General features: G+C 63.6%; 1 protein-coding gene across 1 annotated transcript; it reads left to right on the top strand.

Moving 5' to 3' along the window:
* Positions 1–6,183: 6,183 nt before the first annotated feature.
* On the top strand, positions 6,184–20,659 carry EPPK1 (epiplakin 1). Its single transcript, XM_035726932.1, has 2 exons — positions 6,184–6,227; positions 11,424–20,659. The coding sequence occupies exon 2, from the start codon at positions 11,476–11,478 to the stop codon at positions 20,335–20,337; it is 8,862 nt and encodes a 2,953-aa protein (XP_035582825.1). The 5' UTR covers positions 6,184–6,227; positions 11,424–11,475; the 3' UTR covers positions 20,338–20,659.
* Positions 20,660–21,880: the final 1,221 nt, after the last annotated feature.

The following is a 21,880-nucleotide window of genomic DNA, read 5'->3' as shown; positions in this document are numbered from 1 at the left end:
AGTTCACTCTTGCTCTCTCTTCTCTTAAGCCAGTTTGAGTTGAGTGTTGGGTGACTGATGAAGGCCTAGGGTCTGCCTGTCCCTCCGTGGGCCCAGAAGGGCCTCTGCCTGGACCTGCCATGTGGCTGTTGCTTCCCCAGCGGGGAAGGCCCACGGGGGACAGGGGTGCAGGTCTCTCGGATCCCAGGATCCCCCAGGCTCTGCGCTTTTCTATCACAAAGACACTCGCACTGGTAAGTGCCAAACTGGGGCTCTCGCCATGCCTTCTCCCTATAGTATATCTTCGTGTCTTGCCAAGAAAACCTCTTCTTATTTCAACACACCCCTCCTGCCAACCAAGGAGGCGGTAAATGAGTCTTTGCCTGAATCAGTTCTCCCAGGAGACACCTCCCACCCCATGCCGGCCCCTTCCTCCAGGCACTTGGAGCACCCCCCCCCCCGACCTAGGGCGGGGGTGATGGCAAAGCCTCAGGCGTGTAAGCTGCCAGGCCTCCCAGGCCTCAGCCCAGCCCTGGTGGGAGCACGGGTCCCTCTTGACGGCTCCCTCCTGACCCCTCCTGGGCCATCTTGGCTTCCTCACCGCAGCAGACCCGCCCCACCCCAAACCTCGGAGCCCTCAGGCTCTAGGCCCCATCAGGCCCCATCCCTCCAAAGTCGGCTCCCCATATCGGCTCCAGCCAGGCCACCCCTGGCTACCGCGGCCCCACTTGGCCTTACCGCCACGAGCCCCAGCACGTCCCTCAGTTAGATTCCCCCGACACAGGCCGGGGGTTCACAGCTGTGGGGCTCCCAGCAGCCAGTCTGAGCTGCGTCTGCAGACCTCGTGCTGACTGCACTCCCTCCTGGAGGCCCGAGTCCAGCCAGTCGCGTTGTCTGCCGTGGCCCAGGGCCACGGATGTCACGGTGCCTGGGCTGAAGCCAGCAGGCAGGGCTGGACCCATCACTAGCCCAGGTGGGGAGGGGGACACTTGGTGAGGTGGGGCCTCAGGAAGGGGTGCCCAGGCAGCATCAGCTTGAAGGTGCAAGGGAAGGACATGCAAAAGGGAGGTCTTCGAGGAGGACGCAGCCTGTGCCAAAATGCAGGAGCAGCCCAGAGTCCGGGGAATTCTGGTGCCCAGAGCTGTGGCTTCAGCAAACCAATTTCTGCTGTGCATGGAGCCGGGAGTGTGGGGCAGCCTGGAGGTCCGGGCCCCTGCTCCTTTCCTCTCCCTCCTGTTGATGGGCCACGCCACACTGCTGCTGTGACCAGAGAGCCTTGCTCAGTGTGGGAGGAGGGCCACGTGGCCAGCCCAAGCTGCCACCAGGGGGGCGGGGCCCACTCGGGGTCCCGCCGGGTGGCGGTTTCTGTCCCTGTCCTGGGGGAGCCTGGCTCAGCCCAAGACCCTGGCCCCAGGTCCCCCTGGGAAAGGCCAGTGGCTGCCCCAAATCCACTCTAAGGCCTTTCCAGGCCCCTGGCCTCCCCATCCTCAGCCGCAGGCCTTTGGCCAGCTCTGTGGAGGCTCGAACAGAAGTCTGATCCAGCCCTATTTTGGATGGGGAGCCAACCGCATGACCAGGTGTCAGGAGGCAGGGTACTCCCTCCTCGCCATGGGAGGCTGAGGAAGAGCAAGGAGAAGGGGGCCGGGGCCCAGGGGCCAGATGGCACAGCTGGTCCGGAAACTCCCCGGGCACGGAGAGGACACCCCGGCAGCTGGGTGGGCACATGGGGACATCTATGTGCCAGGCTCCCTGCGGGGGCCCACACACTAGGGCCTCTCTGGGTCTGAGGGTGGAGGCTAAGAACAGAGACGGACGGGCAGGGTGGGCCGGGCTGTACTGTGGGACGGGCCATCCGCCCATGGTGCGTCTGCCGCCTGCCCCGGCCTGTCTGCCCGCCCACCCCACCCAACATTTTCCAATGGAAAGTTCCCAGGGCAACGGCAGCACAAACCCCACGATAAGGGCGGGCCTGTGGTTCCAGGCCGCGAGGTGGGGGGGCCCAAGCACTCTGCTGTCAGGCAGTTGGGGGGGCCCAGTCTATGCCTCCAGGCTCCCCCAGAGGCTGGGATTTCCCTCCTTTGCAGGCTGGATCTCTGGGCACGCCTCCCCAGGCAGGGTGTGCTCCTGGGAGGGTCTGGGGCTCAGTATGGTAATGGACACATCACCCCACCAGCCCACTGGGCGGAGCCCCAAACTTCACCCCACCCCAGGCTGCCTCGGCCCCCAGGACTGGCTGCCCAGCTGGTGAGCAGGACCCCACCCCCTCCTCTGCTAAGGGCAGGAGCTGCATGCTTGAGTCTGCTCGGCCTGGGGCTACTGGCAGTGACCCCGAGATGGCAAGTCCACAGTGTGAGCCCAGAACCGGCCTCATGCACAGAGGTATAGGGGTGCTGGGCTAGCCATGCGGCTCCCCGACCCCGCCCAGCCAGTCCCTCAAGCCAGAGGCTACCCCAGGCCCTGCCCACTTCAGGGAAACCGGCCTGAAGGCTGCGCTGCCTGGGGGAGGGGAAGAGCCATGCCTGGGCCTGCCCGAGGGCCCACGGGGCTGTTCCCACCAGGGATCTCCTGGGCCTGGGGGGACCCCTGTGCCCTGGAGGGGACAGAAGTGACCGAGGAGGGGGTGGGGTCCGGCTGACAAGCTGGGCAGCCAGTCCTGGGGGCCAAGGCAGCCTGGGGTGGGGTGAAGGTTGGGGCTCCACCCAGTGGGCTGGCGGGGTGGGGCAGGTGTACAGGGAGCCCGGGGGGTGGGGGTGGGGGGGATGGGGGGGCAGGCTGCTGTACTCAAGGCTGGGCTCTCAGGGTGGTCCTCTCCCTCCTCAACTGTGTTCCAGGTAGAGGTGAAGCCGGGCGGCGGTGGGGGGCGTGTTGCATAGAGCAGGATGCTGAACTGAAGGTGCATCGGAAGACTGGGGGGTTGGGAAATAGCTCACCCCAGAGTTGCGGGGGAGGAGAAAGGTGACCCCAGACAAGCTGGACATCCTGGGGGCTCTGCACTGGGGCCCTGCCTGCCCGTGGAAGGGGTCCATCCAGGAGAGACCTGCCTTCTCGAGGAGGAAGGAAAGCTGGGGCAGGCAGGGTGACCAATTTCCAGACTTGGTTCCCATCTCTTGCGCAACCTCAAGTCCCCTCCCGGAGCAGGGTCAGGGCTGGAGGCACGAGCAGGCCCGGCTGTCAGCCTCCAGAGGCAGATACGGCCAGCTGGAGTCAGCGCTGGGCAAACTTGAAGCTGTGTTGGGGTGGGGACAGAGAGGCTCAAGGGGGCATCTTCCTCCTGCTCTAACAAGTAGAGCTCCCAATTAAGAGCTCAGTATCACTATTTATGACTCCCACTCATGCAGTGCATGAAAACATATATTTGGAGCAGGAGGTAAAGAAATTTAATTCTGAAGCCCAGGCCAGGCATCTGTCCTAGTTTAATGCCGTCTGGAGACACAACCTGGGGGTCAACAGGTGCGTCCCACCCGAGCTGGGCCTCCTCCCTCCCCTTACTCTCTCCTGCAACACAGGAGGGGCTGCGGCAGCCAGGGGCGCTGAGGTCCTGGATCCCCTTCCCACTCGCTCGGGCTCTGGTTCGCACACGCAGGCACTGTCTTGGTTTTGCACCGGCTGAGTGGCTCAAACAACACAAAGAGCTTGCCTGTGGTTCTGGAGGCTGGAAATCCAAGGTCAAGGCGCTGGCCGGGTTGATTCCTTTTGAGGGTATGAGGGAAAGGGTCTGTTCTCTCCTTGGCTGGCCCATGGTGTCTCACCTCTGAGTGTGTCTGAGTCTGTCTGTCCAAATCCCTCCTTTTTATAAGGGTCCTAGTCAGGATGTCAGGAGGCCTCATCCGAACGAATTACATCTGCAACAACCTTCCAAGTAAGGTCACGTTCAGAGGGGCTCGGGGCTTAAGACTTCAACATGTGAACTTGGGGGAGGGACACACTTCAGCTCCTAATCGGGAATAACGCCTGTTGGCTCACCCCAACTCTGAGGGTCCAGCGCGATGGCGCCAAATGGGCAGAGGCTGCCTTCCCTCCACGGGCCCTGCCCTGAGGCCCATGGCTGCCCCGGCTAAGCCAGGCCGTGCCCAGCCCTCCTGCTGCACGACTAGGCCCGCCTGTGTCACGACCCCTTGCTGATGAGGGAGCAGCATCAGGTACAGTGTGGAGGGTTCCGGGTATGGGGGTACTGAGGGGGACAGAGGTAGCAGGGCCTCTGGGAGGCAGGCAGGTTATAAGGTCCCTCTAATGACAGGGGCTCCTGTGGGGGGCAGCGGGGAGAACTGCTCCTGTCTGTATCTTTGCCGTGGAGGGCCCCAGCCCTTCACGGAGGGGCTGCCTTTATGGGTACCGACGCCTGGGCCTGTTGCTAGAGCCACTGGGCAGCCTGGCTCCAGCATCCAGTCCTTCAAGAGAGAGGTCAGCCTGCCCCGAGGCTCCCTGCTCACCTTCTGCCACACCCCAGTCTAGGCGGTGCGTCCTGGAAGCAACAGTGCGTCCAGAGGCCACACTGGGGAGGGGCTGCTGAACCCCTAGGCTGAGTCAGGCCAAGCCCTGCAGGACCCACGCAGCTATGTCCTAGACCAGGCCAGGGTCAGCACGGTAGCACTGCTCTGGGGTGCCCTGGACCCCCTGCTTGGACCCTCTGGCCCGCAGAGCTGGGCCGGGCACACCAGCTTCAGGAGATAATGACCGCAGGTAGAGCAGAGAGCAGGACTGGGCTTAGGGGGAAGCACCTCTCTGGCCTCCTGACACCACTCCCCCTCCCAGAGGCCCCTCCCTGCTGCCCGGGCGGTGGCGGGGGGGGGGGGGGGGGGGGGGGCGGGGTGCTGCTGAAGGAGCTGCCCGTGGCCCTGGGGGCTGCTGGGCAGAAGCACTGGGCTGGAGTTCTGGGGTCAGCTTGGGGCCTGGGGAGTAGGGCAGTCACCCAGGCTTGCCCCCCAGGGTGTCCTGGGGAGAGCTGACCTAAAGGCTGCCACAGGAAACCGAGGATGGGGGGGGGAAGTGCCAGTGGCATGAGGACCAGTGCCATGGGTTCAGCTTGCCCGTGCCTGAACCCATGAGAGAGACCCGAGCCTGCTAGCTTCATACCTCCTCCCCACAGTGAGGGCCTGGCACACAGCTGGATTGCATGGCCCGGCATGCTACCTGCATGGCTTGGCCATGGGAACAAGTGGCCCTGAGGCACTTTCTGGGCCACAAGCCATGGCCAGTATAGCACGCTTCCCAGTGGGACATCATGGACAGCGTCCTGGTGCCTGGTGAGCAGGGCTGGGCATGGATGCAATTGGCCCCGCACACCTTGCTGGGAGATGGGCCCATGCCAGAGCTCACTACTCTGTTGGGGTCAGGGCTCTCCAGTGGCCAGCAGCCGCCACACAGAATGGCAAGTACTGCCCTGTCCATCTAAAGTCTCTGGGCAGCCTGGAGGGGGGCCAGCCAAAGATCCCTGAGAGGTTCCTGCCCGAGGCCGTGGCCCCCAGCAGGCTGGCTCCCAAGGTTGTGTCCCCAAGGTTCTGGGCCTCTAACCCCTTGCAGCAGCTGCAGCCCCAGAAGGCAGGTGCTCAGATGGGCTTCCAAGACATGGGCTAGGTCCTCCTGGATGGACAGGGGACCTCCTCTGAGCCCAGGGGCAGGCGCTGGACTGCTGGGGTGGGGCCGTCTCTTCCAGACAGGACTGGGGGAGCCCCTGAGGACACCCTGGCTGGCCCCAGGGCAGCAAGCAAACCCAGCCCACAGCCCAAGGGGGTCTGGCGGGGCCCAGATGGGAGCAGAGCAGCTCCGGTGGCACCAGGCCCTCCGGGCCTGCTCCCCAGCAATAAAATCGCGTTTGGGGGAGGGAAACCGAGTGGGCGGGTCTGCATTTCCCTTACAAACTCCATTCAAACGCCCTCAGGGGCTCGGGATGCACTCCCTCCTGGCACCCTGCTCCATGGCTCTGGGGGAGCCGTCCACAAGGGCCAGGGGTACGAGGGAGAGGACAGCCGCCCTCCACAATTCAGGGGCGTTCCTCAACAGGGGTGCTCGCAGGCGGCCAGCCTGCCGGAGCGCCGCGCCCGGGGCGTCGGCCCGGCCCCGCGGGTCTCCCGGTACCTGACCGCCGCACCCCGCTTCGGGCGCGCCTCCCCCGCCCCCCCTCCGGCGGCGGGGGCGGGGCCGCGGCGGGGAGGGGCCGGCGGCGCGTTTAAATCCCGGCGAAGGGGCGCACCGGCCACGCAGCGAGCCAGGGACTGCGCAGCCAAGAGCTGGGCGCGCCGTGCGGGCAGGTGGGACACGCAGACCAGGCCAGGCCCGGGAGCGAAACCGAAACTCCTCCGAGGGCGCCGGGGCCTGGGTCCGGGAAGGGCTGGGGCTGGGGGCGCGCGTGGGGGCGCAACGCGCCAGTGGAGCGGCCTGAGCTCTGGGCTCGGGCTGGGCGGTTCTTCCAGGCGGGCCGCTGACCTCCCTACAGCCCTGGTGGGCGAGGGTCCAGGTTACTAGCACGGACGTGGGAGATGCCGTCCGCGGGGATCCTCCCCGACCCAGAGGTTTCCCGGCAGGGCTGGTGTGCCGCTCTGGGCGGGGTCCTGCAGGTTAGGTTTCTGGCGGCGGCGGCGGGGGTGGGGGGGCACCTTGTAGGGCGGGGCGTGGGGAGGGGGTGTGGACACTAGGGGCAGGAGTGAATCGGGCGCCTACGGTGGTGGGTGGTGCGAGGTAATTAGGTTGACAAATTGAGGGGCAGCGCTGCTCCTATAGCTGCGGCCCTGGCCAGTTGGGGTGCTACCTGCTGTCGGGGACGGGTGGGCACAGGCAAGATCCTTCGGAGGTAGGGTCGGGAGGGGCTCTGCCTTCCCTGTACCCTCCTGTCATGCCAGGCTTCTGTGGCCATTGGTCTCTGCCCCGCGGAGGTGGGTGGGATCGTGCTGCAGTTGCCCACAGTCGGGCAAAGGCCAAGATTGCTGCCTCCCTCTGTGGGCCTGGGGCAGCCTGGCCTCCTAGTTCTGTCCTGATGCGCCTCAGGCGGAGCACCGGCCAGCCCTCTGCCCCACTCCCATCCCAGGCTGGAGAGGGGGGCTGACCTTCAGGGGTGGGGGCGAATGGCGACCCACACCCGAGGACGCAGACTCACCCTCCTCTGAAACTGTCTTCCTCCCCTTGTTGCCCGGGGGCCACCTGAGACGGGGCCACTCCAGGGAAGACACAGGAAGAGTCCTACCCCCTCTCAGGTTCCCTTTTCTTTCCCGGAAAATCTGCTTAGCCTCTGTCACCCAGCCCCAAGGCCACTAGCCTGTTGGGTCACACACCATGCCCACATCTGCTGGTGGCCATCTCTGTGGGATACCCATCTTTTGGCTTCTGTGTGTGACATTGGGCTTGCCTGGGCCTCCCACCCTTGAAACCACTCCCTTTCCCACTCCCCAGGCCCTGGACACCAGTCACACGCTCTGGTCTTCTCTCTCTCCCAAGCTCCAGACCCCTCTGTCCAGCCGCCTTCCCAAGGTCCCCACTGCAGACTCAAGTACCCACTCCCGGGATCCTCCTCATGTCCCACCTGGGCAGGTTCCAGAGAAACTCAGACCAGGCTCAAGGTCACTGTCAGCCAAACGGGGGCGTGGCCCAGCTGCCACCGGCACAGGGACTCCCTGACCCTTGGCCCTCACTTCCTGCACCCTCAGGCACCCAGCCCCCTCCCTCCCACCATGAATCCCTTTGTGCAGGAAACTGGAGCCTCCTGTTCGCCTGAGTGCATACTGGCTCTAGTTTTTCTCTCTAGTGCCTGCCTGGCATGCCCCCCCCCCCCGCCCCCGCCCCAGCGCAGCCTGTCTGGCTCCAGGCTGGCTGCCCATGTCCAGGCCAAGGGCCACCCACGGGCCTGCTCACTTGGCTGCTCCTGCCCCCGCCGTGGCCCAGAACACCCTTCCATCCCTCTGCTGGGTAGTGAGGTACCTCTTTTCTCTCCCCACCCTTGTCCCCTGCCAAGGGAAGGCACACTGTTCTCACTACCCCACAGCCCTGTTACCTGGAGCTCCTGCTGGGACTGGGGCAGGGCTGGGTGCGGGCCGCGCGGGGCTCCCCTGGGCTCCCAGACCCTCTGAAGGCCATCCTGGAACAAGGCACACTTTAGAAACGTGCCAGTCGTTGGTGCCGCTGGGCAGCAAAGCCTGTGTCCAGGTCGGGTCCCAGAAGCAGAATCTGACAGCAGGAGCGTTAGGAGTGGGCTCAGGATGGCCCCTGCGGAAGGAAGCCGGGGTGGTGGTGGGGAGGGCAGGAGCCAGCTGGCCTGTAATGCAGTCTCACCGCTGGGCGGAGGTCAGGGTGGCCTCCCTGCCACCACCGGCACCCAGGGCACCGACGGGCTTCTTGTCCTGGGGAAGCCACAGGACAAGGGCCTCCTTTCTCTGCTCTGCTCCTCACCCCCTGGCCGCCCCCACTGCCTGTGTGCTGGGCCTGGTGCTCCCCTCAGGTGGCAACACTGGGCGCTGGCCACCAGAACCAGGTGTGGGCCTCTGGGGCACACCCATCGCCCTCACCCCGGCACAGACCCCACGTCCGCCTGGCGGTCAGGTCACTCCTCTTCTGGCCTCTTGGTCCCGGACACGAGGAGCCGTGGCCCTCAGCGCAGTGGGACTGTCCCTGACAGAAGCCGTCATCCTCTGGAACGGACCCCGGAGCCGCAGGGACGGGAAGTGGGGTCATTGGAGTGATGGTGGGGGGCCACATCTGCTTCCATCGCTTGGCTCCTGGACCCATGTGGTCCATCTGCGGGGGACAGGTGCATCACATTTGGGGTAGTACACCCCCTCCCAGGGAATGGGGCCACCTGGGAACTGGTGCTGCAGCTTGCCCTCAGTGCCCCTCACACGACGGCGCTGACCCGGCCTGCCCTGCAGAGACCAGAGCCTCTTCACTGGTCACTTCGAAGCCCCAGGTGCCCACATGGGCTTTAGATGCCCAGCTGGTCCCTCACAGCTGTTTGTGATCCTCTTCTGAAGCTTGGTTGCTTAGCAACACCCCCCCCATTCCACCGTGTGCTCCGTACGAGCCCCCTTCTCAAATGCCTGATGCTACGCTCCACTTAGGTGGGAAAGTTGGTGGGTCGAGGCCCTTCCTGGAGCCCAGCTCCCATGGCCAGCCAGGTGGCAGCTACCCCTCCAAAGCCCCACTCGGTGTCTGCCTGGTCCTGGCACCACCTGTCTGAGCTTCCGAGCAGCACATAGCTCCTGGGGTCCAGAGGCTCAGGCCCCACATCTGTGTATGGGAAGGGAAGGGGACAGGATTTCACCCACCCCGAGGGGCTTGCAGGAGGGTCCCAAACCAAGTCGAGGGACTGAGCCAGTGCAGCCCTAGGAAGGGCAAGGCAGTTCCTGAGGGGACAGAAGTGGGGGCCGTCTGCCCGCAGCCCTCCTTAAGTCCCGAATGGGGTCTGGGCAGCACCTGGAAGCGTCCACCCTACCAGATCTGTGTGTCACTGAAGCCCTGGCTGATTCTTGTCAACAGTGGGGGCTCGGCACCCTGCCGGGCCATGCTGCCCCCTGCACAACCCTGGCCACTGAGGCCTTCCTCTGGAGGTCTCAGCTGCCCACCCCCTCGATCACTTGCTGCCCCCACCCTGCTCCAGGGCTGGAGGCGATGGAGAGGGCAGGAACAGGGAAGGTGGTCTTGAGTGACACCATAGGCACTTGCAGGCTGTGAGGCTGAGAGGTGCTTGGAGGCCATAGGCATCGACGTGAGGTGGGCGAGCATGATGAGGACCCCTGGTGGGGCCAGCAGGGGCAGGAGAAGGTGTGAGGGATTCAGGGCTCCGGCTGGACAGAGTGCATGAGGCAGGACCTGAGCACGAGCAGTTGTGGGGTGCTGCGGAGTCTGAGGCTCCTCAGGAGGCAGCCAGGCATGTGGCTCCGGGACCCCAGGGCAGGCTGGGCTTCTGATGCAGATTCGGGGGACTGAGGGCAGTGTGAGGGGCTCCCTGGTTTCATGAGTAAGTCGCCAGCGAGAAGGCCGTGCAGCCGAGACCCAGAGGCGGGGTAGTCAGATCCAAAATGCATTTGTTGAGTTTGGCAGCCAGAGTCCAAGGTCACCTTAGCCAGAGCCGTGGAGCGGGGATGTACATGTGCCTGAGCCTTGTCCCAAGGCCTGCGTGGGGCGCGGGCCGAGAGCCGGTTCTGAGGCCGGGGCAGGCGTGGTCGGGCTCCCGAGCTGAGGGCCAGCGCCAGCAGGGAATGCAGTGTGGTTCTGCGGAAGCCGGGCATGGGCCGGCTCACGGGGCGGAGGAGGGAGGGAGGCCATGGCTCCCTGAGCTCTTGCAACACTACCATAACCTGGGCGGCTTAGCACAACCAACTCCTATCCCAGTTCACGGGGCCAGAGTCCAGGGTCTGCTTCAGCGCGGGGAAGTGGTCCTGCACGGGTGCGTCCCTCCGCCTCTGTCTTCCCGTAGAGACACCAGTAGTGTCAGGGATTAGGGCCCTCGCTGCTCTGTGACTGCAACTGAGTTACAGATGCAAAGACCCTATTTCCAAATAAGGCTAGTGTCATAGGTCCTGGAGGTTAGGACATCTCTTCTGGGGGGGCATGACTGAACCCCACAGGAAGGGGACGGATGTGGGTGAAGGAGGTTAGTGTGCAGGTATGCTAGGGGATGGGAAGTGGGGCACTTATGACCGCAGCTCAGAGCACTGGGGCACACAGCTGTCTGCTGAGAGGGGACAGCTGTGGGGCTGCTGCGGCTCTGAGCGAGCTGACCAGGGCCCAGTGCCTGGCCGTCCCCACGGCTCCTGCAAGACCAGCTCACGAGCACTGAGTCTTTGCTGTCTTGGGCCTCCGAGGCCAGGTGTGGGCACAGAGAGGACATAACCCAGAGAGCAAAGGGGTTGGGGTCTGGGGGCAGGGAGGACACCGGGTCAGACCAAGGCAGGAGACTCTGGGGGTTCCTGCCTGGAGCCCACTGGGGGTCTGGGAAGGAACAGAGGCCAGAGCAAAGGCTCCAGGGTGGGGCGGGGGGTTGGAGGAGATGACCGGAAGGGGGAAGGGTACTGGTGTCCCTGAACCCAAGGGGTGGCAGGACAGGGAAAGAGCTCTGGGGAGCAGAGGGGAGGCCTGTGAGGCTGGAAGGGGTAAATTAGAGGCGGAGGCTGAGGGTGGGTGGGGCCACAGGCCGGGTGGCACGGGGCTGCCCCCACCTGGAGCATGCAGGCCCCTCCAGGCCCGGCCCACACCGGGACCCTGAGGGTGTTGGGCTGGGACAGAGGCCAGAGGATGGCCCACAGGAGAAAACAGAGCCCGCACATCCTGAAGGCTACCCTGTTGGCCTGAGGTCCTCGTGGTCCCTCCTGGGACCCCACCGGGCAAGGCAAAGGACCTCACTTGGATGCTGATCCCCGTCCCCCAGGCTGATTCAGGGTTTGGGGCTGAGCCCGGACTGTTCCCCTCCTGCCTGCCTGGGCCATCCCAGGGCCCCTAACAGAGCCTTTCTCCCCCTGCAGGGAGCAAACACAGTGGGCCTTGGGTGAGTGAATTCTACACAACTGGCCAAGCATGATGAATGGCCACACCTCTCCTCCTCTTGATGTCCTGGCCACCAACGGCACTGAGCTGACCACCGTCCCCGGGACCACGAAGGCCATGCTGGGAACCAGCACCCCCTCTGGGCCCCAATCCAAGAGCATCGCTGGGGTATACGTGGAGGCCTCCTGCCAGGCTCAGAGTCTCTACACCGCCATGAAGCAGGGCCTCCTGTCCGGTGAGCTTGGGCTGGCTCTGCTGGAGGCCCAGGCCGCCACTGGGGGCCTTGTAGACCCCACGCAGGGCCACTTCCTCTCTGTGTCTGAGGCCGTGCGGCAGGGCCTGGTAGGCCTGGAGCTAAAGGAGAGGCTCCTGGCTGCTGAGCGGGCCGTCACTGGGTACCCCGATCCCTACGGTGGCGGGAGGCTGGCACTCTTCCAGGCCATCAGGAAGGAGGTGCTGGAGCGAGCACTGGGGTGCAGCTGGCTAGAGGCCCAGCTGGCTACTGGGGGCCTGGTAGATCCCATTCGGGGTGTGCGAGTGGCCCCAGAGCTGGCCTGCCAGCAGGGCCTCCTAGACCAGGAGACGTGGCGTGGCCTGGCAGAGGGCAAGCCCAGCTCCGGTGCCCGTGGCTTCCTGAACCCCAACACGGGGGAGTGGCTGTCCTACCGCAGGCTGCTGGGCAAGTGCGTGAGAGACCCCAGTACAGGGCTGGCTCTGCTGCCCCTCAAGACCACTTTCCAGACCCTGAGTGGGGCAGTGAGCTTGGCAGAGCTGCTGGAGGTGGGGGTCCTGGATGGGGAGACCGCCCGGGGCCTTCAGGAGGGCAAGCTGGTGGCGTCAGATGTAAGCAGATGGGCCTCTGTGAAGCGCTACCTGCAGGGCGTGGGTGGCGTGGCAGGGGTTGTCCTGCTGCCCGCAGGCCACAAGAAGAGCTTCTTCCAGGCCATCACTGAGCACCTGCTCCCGATGGGCACGGCACTCCCGCTCCTGGAGGCTCAGGCTGCCACCTGCACGCTGGTGGACCCAGCCACCGGCCGGCGGCTAATGGTGGATGAGGCCGTCAGGTCAGGCCTGCTCGGCCCAGAGCTCCACAGGCAGCTGCTGGTGGCCGAGCAGGCGGTGACGGGGTATGATGACCCCTTCAGCAGCGGGCGAGTCTCCCTCTTCCAGGCCATGAAGAAGGAGCTGGTAGACAGGCCTCTGGCACTGCGACTCCTGGATGCCCAGCTGGCCACAGGTGGTCCAGTGTGTCCAGCCCGCAGGCTCCGGCTGCCCCTGGAGGCCGCCCTGCGCCTCGGATGCCTGGACGAAGAGACGTGGCAGTGTGTCTCCCGGGCCACTGGCTTCTCAGACCCCAGCACACGGGGGAGCCTTGGCTATGGGCAGCTGATGGCCCGCTGTGTCACCGATCCAGAGACAGGGCTGGCCTTCCTTCCTCTCTCAGACGGGGCCCTCGGAGGGGAGCCACAAGGACCCCCATTCATTGACCACAGCACCCGGCAGGCCTTAAGTGAGGCCACGGCCACCATCTCCATGGGCAAGTTCCAGGGCCGGCCCGCGTCACTCTGGGAGCTGCTCTTCTCCGAGCCCATCTCCACAGAGCAGAGGGCAGCACTGGCCCAGCAGCACCAGGAAGGCACCATCTCGTTGGAAGAACTGGCGGCGGTGCTGAGGGCCACCCTGGAGCAGGCTGCAGCCACGGCCAGGACCACCTTTGCTGGGCTCAGGGGGCCCGTGACGCCAGATGAGCTGTTGAAAGCAGGGATCATTGACCAGGACGTGTACGAGCAGCTGAAGCGAGGACAAACCACAGCCCAGGAAGTGGGCAGGCTGGACTCGGTCCAGAGGTACCTGCAGGGCACTGGCTGCATCGCGGGCGTGCTGCTGACCGGCTCCCGGGAGCGGCTCAGTATCTACGAGGCTCGCGGGAAGGGGCTTCTCAGGCATGGCACAGCACTCATCCTCCTGGAGGCCCAGGTGGCCACGGGCTTCATCCTTAACCCAAAGGAAAACAAGACATACTCTGTAGAGGAGGCACTGAGGGCCGGCCTCATTGGGCCTGATGTGTTTGCAAAGCTGCTGTCGGCCGAGCGCGCCGTCACCGGCTACAAGGACCCCTACACCGGGCAGCAGATCTCCCTCTTCCAGGCCATGAAGAAGGAGCTCATCGTCCGCGACCACGGCATCCGCCTGCTGGAGGCCCAGATCGCCACGGGCGGCATCATCGACCCCGTGCACAGCCACCGCGTGCCCGTGGACGTGGCCTACCAGCGTGGCTACTTCGACGAGGAGATGAACCGCGTCCTGGCGGACCCGAGCGACGACACCAAGGGCTTCTTCGACCCCAACACGCACGAGAACCTCACGTACCTGCAGCTGCTGGAGCGCTGTGTGCTCGACCCCGAGACGGGGCTGCGCCTGCTGCCCCTCGGCCGCTCGCAGCCCGAGCTGGTGGATGGCACCACCCGACGGGCCTTCCAGAGCCTGCTGCTGTCTGTGAGGTATGGGCGGTTCCGGGGACAAAGGGTTTCCGCATGGGAGCTGATCAACTCAGAGTGCTTCGGCGAGGACCAGCGGAGGCAGGTCCTGCGGGACTACCGACAGCACAGGGTGTCACTGGCACAGGTGGTCCAGCTGCTGGGGAGAGCAGTGGGCAGGTGGGTGGACATCACGCTGCCCATGCTCCGGGGCCGAGTCACAGCCTACCAGCTCTGGGAGGCCCAAATCATTGACCAAGAGCTGCTGGACCGGGTGCTGGAGGGGGCAGTGAGCCCCGAGGCCCTCCTCCACATGGACGGCGTCCAGCGGGCCCTGCGTGGCTCGGGTGCCGTGGGTGGCGTGCTGCTGCAGTCCTCCAGCCAGCGGCTCGGCCTCTACCAGGCCATGAAGCAGAAGCTGCTGGGGCCAGGTGTGGTGCTAGCCCTGCTGGAGGCTCAGGCGGCCACTGGAGCCATTGTTGACCACCACAGTCTGGAGACCCTGTCCGTGGATGAGGCCGTGCGCAGGAGGCTGGTGGGCCCAGAGCTGTACTGCAGGCTAAGGCAGGCAGAAGACGCTGTCAGCGGCTTCAGAGACCCCTTCTCTGGGGAGTGGGTATCCCTGTTCCAGGCCATGAAGAAGGGCCTTGTCCCTGTAGATCAGGCTGCCCGCCTCCTGGATGCCCAGGTGGCCACAGGAGGGGTCATTGACCCCACAGGCCACCTTCGCCTCCCCATGCCCGTGGCCACCCAGCGTGGCTACCTCGACCAGGAAATGGCGATGGCCTTGTCCAGCTCCTCCAAGACCTTCCCCACGCCAGATGGCCGGGGACACACCAGCTATGCCCAGCTCCTGGACCAGTGTGTGAGGGACGAGGCCTCTGGGCTTTACTTCCTGCCCCTGCCAGAAAATGCTGCTGCTGTCCCCACTGACGAGCAGGTCCAGTCGACCCTGCAGGCCGTGCCGGGGGCTGAGGACGGCACGTCCCTCTGGGAGCTCCTGAGCTCTTGCTGCTTCACCGATGAACAGCGGAAGAGCCTCTTGGAGGACTTCAGGGCAGGGAAGACCACGGTGCAGCAGCTTCAGGAAATGGTGCAGAAGCAGGTGCGCGAGGCAGAGCTCCTGGCACAGGCTCGTGTCACGGTGCCCGGCCCAAGGGGGGAGATTCCTGCCGTCTGGCTGCTGGACGCCAGCATCATCACCCAGGAGACCCTGGTGGCGCTGGCTCAGGGCACACAGTCACCTGCTGAGGTTGCTGAGCAACCCGCCGTGAAGGCCTGCCTGTGGGGTACGGGCTGTGTAGCCGGTATGCTGTTGCAGCCGTCGGGGGCCAAGGTCAGCATCAGCCAGGCCATGAGGGACGGCCTCTTGCCCGAGGGCCTGGGGCGAAGGCTGCTGGAGGCCCAAGTGGCATCCGGCTCCCTCATTGACCCACTGACCAACCGGAGGCTATCTGTGGAAGGTGCCATCAAGGCCGGCCTGGTGGCTGGGGCACTGCATGAGCAGCTGCAACAAGCCAAGAGGGCCGTGACCTGGCACAATGACCCCTATTCAGGAGGCGCCCTCTCACTGTGGCAGGCCATGGAGAAGGGGCTAGTGCCCCAAAGTGAGGGCCTCCCCCTCCTACAGGTGCAGTTGGCCACAGGGGGTGCAGTGGACCCTGTCCACGGGGTGCACCTGCCCGAGGCGGCGGCCTGCAGGCTTGGCCTCCTGGATGAGCAGGTCAGCCGGGTGCTAACATCAACAGCCGAGGACAGTAAGTTCTTCTTCGACCCCAGCGCACAGGACAAGGTGACGTACCACCAACTCAAGGAGCGCTGTGTCCTGGACACTGACACCGGCCTGTGGCTGCTTCCGCTTGCCCAGGACAGGGTGCTAAAGGTGGACGAGCACACGCTGGTGGCCCTGAGGGCCATGAAGGTGCCTGTCGGCACTGGGAGGTTCAAAGGTCTCAGTGTGTCACTGTGGGACCTGCTCCACTCAGAGTACGTCGACATCCATAAACGGCGGGAGCTGGTGGTGCTCTGCCAGTCCGGGAGGGCCACCGCCCTGCGGCACGTGGCTGTGGCCGTCACCACCCTGGTTGAGACCTCAGAGAGACAGCCCTCACAGGCCAGCTTTAGAGGACTCCGGAAGCTGGTGTCGGCCAGTGACTTATTTAGGTCCCAGCTGATTGACAAGGAGACGCTGGACGCGCTGAATCAGGGCAGAAGGACGGTGCAGGAGGTGACGGAGAGGAGCAGCATCAGGTGGTACCTGGAGGGAGGCAACTTCATTGCTGGGGTCCTCATCCAGGGCACAAAGGAGAAGATGAGCATCTACCAGGCCATGTGGAAGGGCGTCCTGCGGCCCGGCACGGCCCTGGTGCTGCTGGAGGCGCAGGCGGCCACCGGCTTCCTCATCGACCCCGTGCGCAACCAGAGGCTGTCCGTGGAGGAGGCGGTGGCCGCGGGCGTGGTGGGCGGTGAGATCCAGGAGAAGCTGCTGTCGGCCGAGCGCGCCGTCACCGGCTACACGGACCCTTACACCGGGGAGCAGATCTCCCTCTTCCAGGCCATGAAGAAGGAGCTCATCGTCCGCGACCACGGCATCCGCCTGCTGGAGGCCCAGATCGCCACGGGCGGCATCATCGACCCCGTGCAGAGCCACCGCGTGCCCGTGGACGTGGCCTACCAGCGCGGCTACTTCGACGAGGAGATGAACCGCGTCCTGGCGGACCCGAGCGACGACACCAAGGGCTTCTTCGACCCCAACACGCACGAGAACCTCACGTACCTGCAGCTGCTGGAGCGCTGTGTGCTCGACCCCGAGACGGGGCTCTACCTGTTACAAATTGTGAAGAAAGGAGAAACCTACATTTATATTGATGAAGCCTCAAAGCAGCTTCTGCAATCCCAAACTATGACCATGCACGTGGGGAGGTTCGCCAGTCAGAAGGTCTCCCTCTGGGACCTACTGTCGTCTCAGTACTTCACAGAAGAAAGGAAACGGGAGCTCATCCACAAGTACAGAGCCCAGAATATGTCCCTAGAGCAGCTGTTGGGGGTCATCACTGCTACGGTGGAAGAAATAGAGGAGCAATACCAAGGCATGAAGGTGGCAGCCATCCGTGGAGAGGTGACAGCTGTAGAGTTGTTCAACTCTGGAGTCATTGATAAAAGGACCCTGGATGCCCTGTCCCGGGAGAAATCAGGGGGGCAGGATCTCAGCAGGTTGGCGCACGTGAGGCCCTATCTGGAAGGCAGTGGCTGCATTGCGGGGGTGATTATACCCTCTACCCAAGAGGTGATGAGCTTCTACGAGGCCAGCAGGAAAGGACTCATCCCCATGGGGTTTGCGGCTCAGCTGCTGGAGGCCCAGGCAGCCACGGGATTCATGCTGGATCCCTGCAGCCAGAAGAGGCTCTCTGTGCAGTATGCCGTGGCTGAGGGCCTGGTGGGTGAAGAACTGAAGGCGAGGCTTCTGGATGCTGAGAAGGCCGCCCTAGGCTACACAGACCCAGCCACAGGAGACACAATCTCACTGTTCCAGGCCATGCAGAGGAAGTTCGTCCAAAGAGAGGAAGCGCTGAGACTGCTGGAGGTGCAGGTGGCCACGGGGGGCATCATCGACCCCCTGCACCACCACCGGCTCCCACTGGACATGGCCTACAGACGGAGTTGTCTGCACCAGGACACATACCCACTCGTTGCAGATCAGAAGCACATGAACAAAAGGTATGTGGATCCAAACACTCAGGAGAGGGTCACGTACCAACAGCTACAGGAGAGGAGCCAAAAAGAAGCAGGGACTGATTGGGCTCTCTTCCTGGTAGTCAGGGACCACCAAACCTGTGCCTATATTGACAAGGCAACAAGGAGGGCCTTAGAAGCCGAGCAGGTGCAGGTCCCGGTGGGAAGGTACAAGGACCAGAAGCCATCACTGTGGGAGCTTCTCAACTCTGAGTACGTGCCCCACGAGATGAAACTCCAGTTAATCACTGACTATAAAGTAAACATGACCCAGGCACTGGAAAAGGTAGTAAACACTATTTTAGAACTAATAGATGAGAAAGAAAAAAGCAAGAAGGAACTATGGTTCCCAGGTATCCGAAAACAAATCACGGCTTCGGAACTCATCGATGCAGAAATCATCAGCAAAGCGGTGATGGGTGACCTGGAAAAGGGCACCAAGACCCTGCAGGAGGTGACGGAGATGGACTCGGTGAAGCGCTACCTGCAGGGCACGGGCTGCATCGCGGGCGTGCTGGTGCCCGCCAAGGACGAGCCCGGGCGGCAGGAGAAGATGAGCATCTACCAGGCCATGTGGAAGGGCGTCCTGCGGCCCGGCACGGCCCTGGTGCTGCTGGAGGCGCAGGCGGCCACCGGCTTCGTCGTCGACCCCGTGCGCAACCAGAGGCTGTCCGTGGAGGAGGCGGTGGCCGCGGGCGTGGTGGGCGGCGAGATCCAGGAGAAGCTGCTGTCGGCCGAGCGCGCCGTCACCGGCTACACGGACCCCTACACCGGGGAGCAGATCTCCCTCTTCCAGGCCATGAAGAAGGAGCTCATCGTCCGCGACCACGGCATCCGCCTGCTGGAGGCCCAGATCGCCACGGGCGGCATCATCGACCCCGTGCACAGCCACCGCGTGCCCGTGGACGTGGCCTACCAGCGCGGCTACTTCGACGAGGAGATGAACCGCGTCCTGGCGGACCCGAGCGACGACACCAAGGGCTTCTTCGACCCCAACACGCACGAGAACCTCACGTACCTGCAGCTGCTGGAGCGCTGTGTGCTCGACCCCGAGACGGGGCTGCGCCTGCTGCCGCTGGCCGGCCGGGGCTCCGCCGTGCACCAGCTGAGCGAGGAGCTGCGCGGCGCCCTGCGGGACGCCCGCGTGACGCCGGGCGACGGCGTCCTCCAGGGCCAGAGCGTCTCCGTCTGGGAGCTCCTGTTCTACCGGGAGGTGCCCGAGGGCCTGCGGCAGGACCTGCTGCGCAGGTACCAGGCGGGCGCGCTGACCGTGCAGGAGGTGGGCGCCGCCCTCACCCCGCTGCTGGCCCGTGCCGCCGCCGCCGAGAGCGGGGTCCCGCGCCCGGCCCCGCCGGACCCCCGCGGGGCCCTGCGTGCCGCCACCATGGAGGTCAGGGTGGGCCGCCTGCGCGGGCCGGCGGTGCCCGTGTGGGACGTGCTGGCGTCCAGCTACGTGAGCGGCGCCACGCGGGAGCAGCTACTGGCCGGCTTTGGCTCGGGGACGCTGGCCTTGCCGGCGCTGACCCGCAGGCTGACCACCATCATCGAGGAGGCGGAGGCGGCCGGTGGGCCCGAGCGCGCTCAGGGCGACGCCGCCCGCGGCCCGCAAGAGGCCGGGCCAGCCGGGCGCGGTGGCGGGGACGGCGACGGCGACGGCGACGGCGACGGCGACGCGGGGCCGTCCCCGGGCCAGGCCGCCGCCGAGCCCGCCGCCGGTGGCCCCCAGGAGCAGGCCCTGCGTGCCGCCACCGTGGAGGTGCACGCCGGGCAGTTCCGGGGGCAGCGGCCCTCCGCGTGGGAGGTCCTCTTCTCCTCCTACCTGAGCCGGGCCCGCCGGGATGAGCTTCTGGCCCAGCACGCGGCCGGCGCCCTGGCCGTGCCCGCCCTGGTCACCATCCTCACCCAGGCCGTCGAGGAGGTGGAGGAGCGGCTGAGCAAGGTGTCCTTCCGGGGCCTGAGGCGCCAGGTGTCCGCCTCCGAGCTGCACACGTCCGGGATCCTGGGCCCCGAGACCCTGCGGGGCCTGGCCCAGGGCACCAAGACCCTGCAGGAGGTGACGGAGATGGACTCGGTGAAGCGCTACCTGCAGGGCACGGGCTGCATCGCGGGCGTGCTGGTGCCCGCCAAGGACGAGCCCGGGCGGCAGGAGAAGATGAGCATCTACCAGGCCATGTGGAAGGGCGTCCTGCGGCCCGGCACGGCCCTGGTGCTGCTGGAGGCGCAGGCGGCCACCGGCTTCGTCGTCGACCCCGTGCGCAACCAGAGGCTGTCCGTGGAGGAGGCGGTGGCCGCGGGCGTGGTGGGCGGCGAGATCCAGGAGAAGCTGCTGTCGGCCGAGCGCGCCGTCACCGGCTACACGGACCCCTACACCGGGGAGCAGATCTCCCTCTTCCAGGCCATGAAGAAGGAGCTCATCGTCCGCGACCACGGCATCCGCCTGCTGGAGGCCCAGATCGCCACGGGCGGCATCATCGACCCCGTGCACAGCCACCGCGTGCCCGTGGACGTGGCCTACCAGCGCGGCTACTTCGACGAGGAGATGAACCGCGTCCTGGCGGACCCGAGCGACGACACCAAGGGCTTCTTCGACCCCAACACGCACGAGAACCTCACTTACGCAGAGCTTCTCCAGAGAGCTTCCGTCGAGCCAGAGACGGGCCTCTTATTTCTTTCCATTATTTGAGCAGAATGGCCTTTCTTGACATTGTTGATTCGTTTTCTATAAACATATGTCTGTATTTCAGCAATCTCCAAAAAGTCCGATTACTTTTGTAATGTATCCTCCTTGTTAAATATATATATATATATCTGGAGAGAAGCTAATAATTTCCATTTTCCTTCTAACGTCTTCATGTTTCCCATCTTGTGCTAAAATGAGTATATGTGGGCACCTGGGTGCCTCAGTCGTTGGGCGTCTGCTTTCGGCTCAGGTCATGATCCCAGGCTCCTGGGATCGAGCCCCGCATGGAGCCCCGAATCGAGCCCCACAGAGAGCCCCGCATCGGGCTCCCTCCTCGGTGGGATGCCTGCTTCTCCCTCTCCCACTCTCCCTGGTTGTGTCCCCTCTCTTGCTCTTCTGTCTCTCTGTGAAATAAATAAATAATATATTAAAATAAAATAAAATAAAATGAGTATATGCTCTCATGATACTCCTATGGATATTTCCACCAATTTTTACTTGTCAAATTTTAGTCTGTGTGTATCTTAGTGATGGATATTAGTTGACCTTTTCTGATAAACTTTGTTGCGGTTAGTGCTAAGAAGTCTTTCCTTTGTTTTTTGTTTTTTTGTCACGTTCCACTGAATAGTATACATCCGATTGTTGTTTTCCTCTGTTTATTCAATGCACTCTCATACATTTCAAAGATATGCTTCTGCTTGTGGACTCACTCATTTCCTATCAATCAACGGTTTGTGTCTCTTTGGGGTCCCTCTTGGTGTCCGTGCTCCACACTCTGTGGTCAGGTAGGGTTCAATCTGAATTTGTCTTGGAGCAGTCTATTACATATGTTCCCTCAGAGGGTTGTGTGACTGGCATATTTTGGAGCTATATCCTTCAAAATTTACAGAGAAATATTCATGTTTATAAACAAAGTTTTCTTCTTTTCAGATTTTTGAGTCTTCAGATGTTTTAAATGCAGAGAGAAGAAAGTAAACAACGAAAAAAACATGTCACACATGTAGGGCAACATGGAGCTTCATCTAGAATAGTCTCTGAGAATGGTGCAGGTCTTGGAGCATGACCCCTGGAAGATCCTAGATCTTCAGTCCTTAATTAAAGGGTGTCTTGTTGGGACATGGGGCCTGTCTTTCCTAGTCTCCGTGTTCACTACACAGAGAGTTGTGAGCAGCTGAGAGACATTTTGGTTGTGCCTCCTGGTGCTAGGTGGCAGCCAGGAAATAGGGAGTAGGCTGCTGCAGTGGCCCTGGTGAGCAACGTGGGTCATATAGGGATGACAGCAGGGGGGATGGTGGAAGGGGTCAGATGCCATCTATGGCAACATCTGGGGAAAAGAGAGGTGTCCCTGTTGACTCTGATACACCAGTGGGGCTGAAGACCACTGAACAGAGATGGAGTAGGAGTTCAGGGCTGGGGTTCGAGTTTGAGAGAAAGTACATGTGTGTACCACTTTTCTCCCTAGAAAGAGACAATGAAGGATGGGGGAGGAAATGAGCAAGTGCGAGAGGGTGAGACCATGGGAAGGCAGTGGAGGTTGTGCGGTAAA

Source organism: Zalophus californianus, chromosome 4 (assembly GCF_009762305.2).
Source record: "Zalophus californianus isolate mZalCal1 chromosome 4, mZalCal1.pri.v2, whole genome shotgun sequence".
Classification (NCBI taxonomy): Eukaryota; Metazoa; Chordata; class Mammalia; order Carnivora; family Otariidae; genus Zalophus; species Zalophus californianus.
This window is presented reverse-complemented; position numbering and strand designations above follow the sequence as displayed.

Excerpts from the sequence above, each read along its gene's own strand:
- EPPK1 (XM_035726932.1), top strand. The coding sequence starts at position 11,476 with ATGATGAATGGCCACACCTCTCCTCCTCTTGATGTCCTGGCCACCAAC.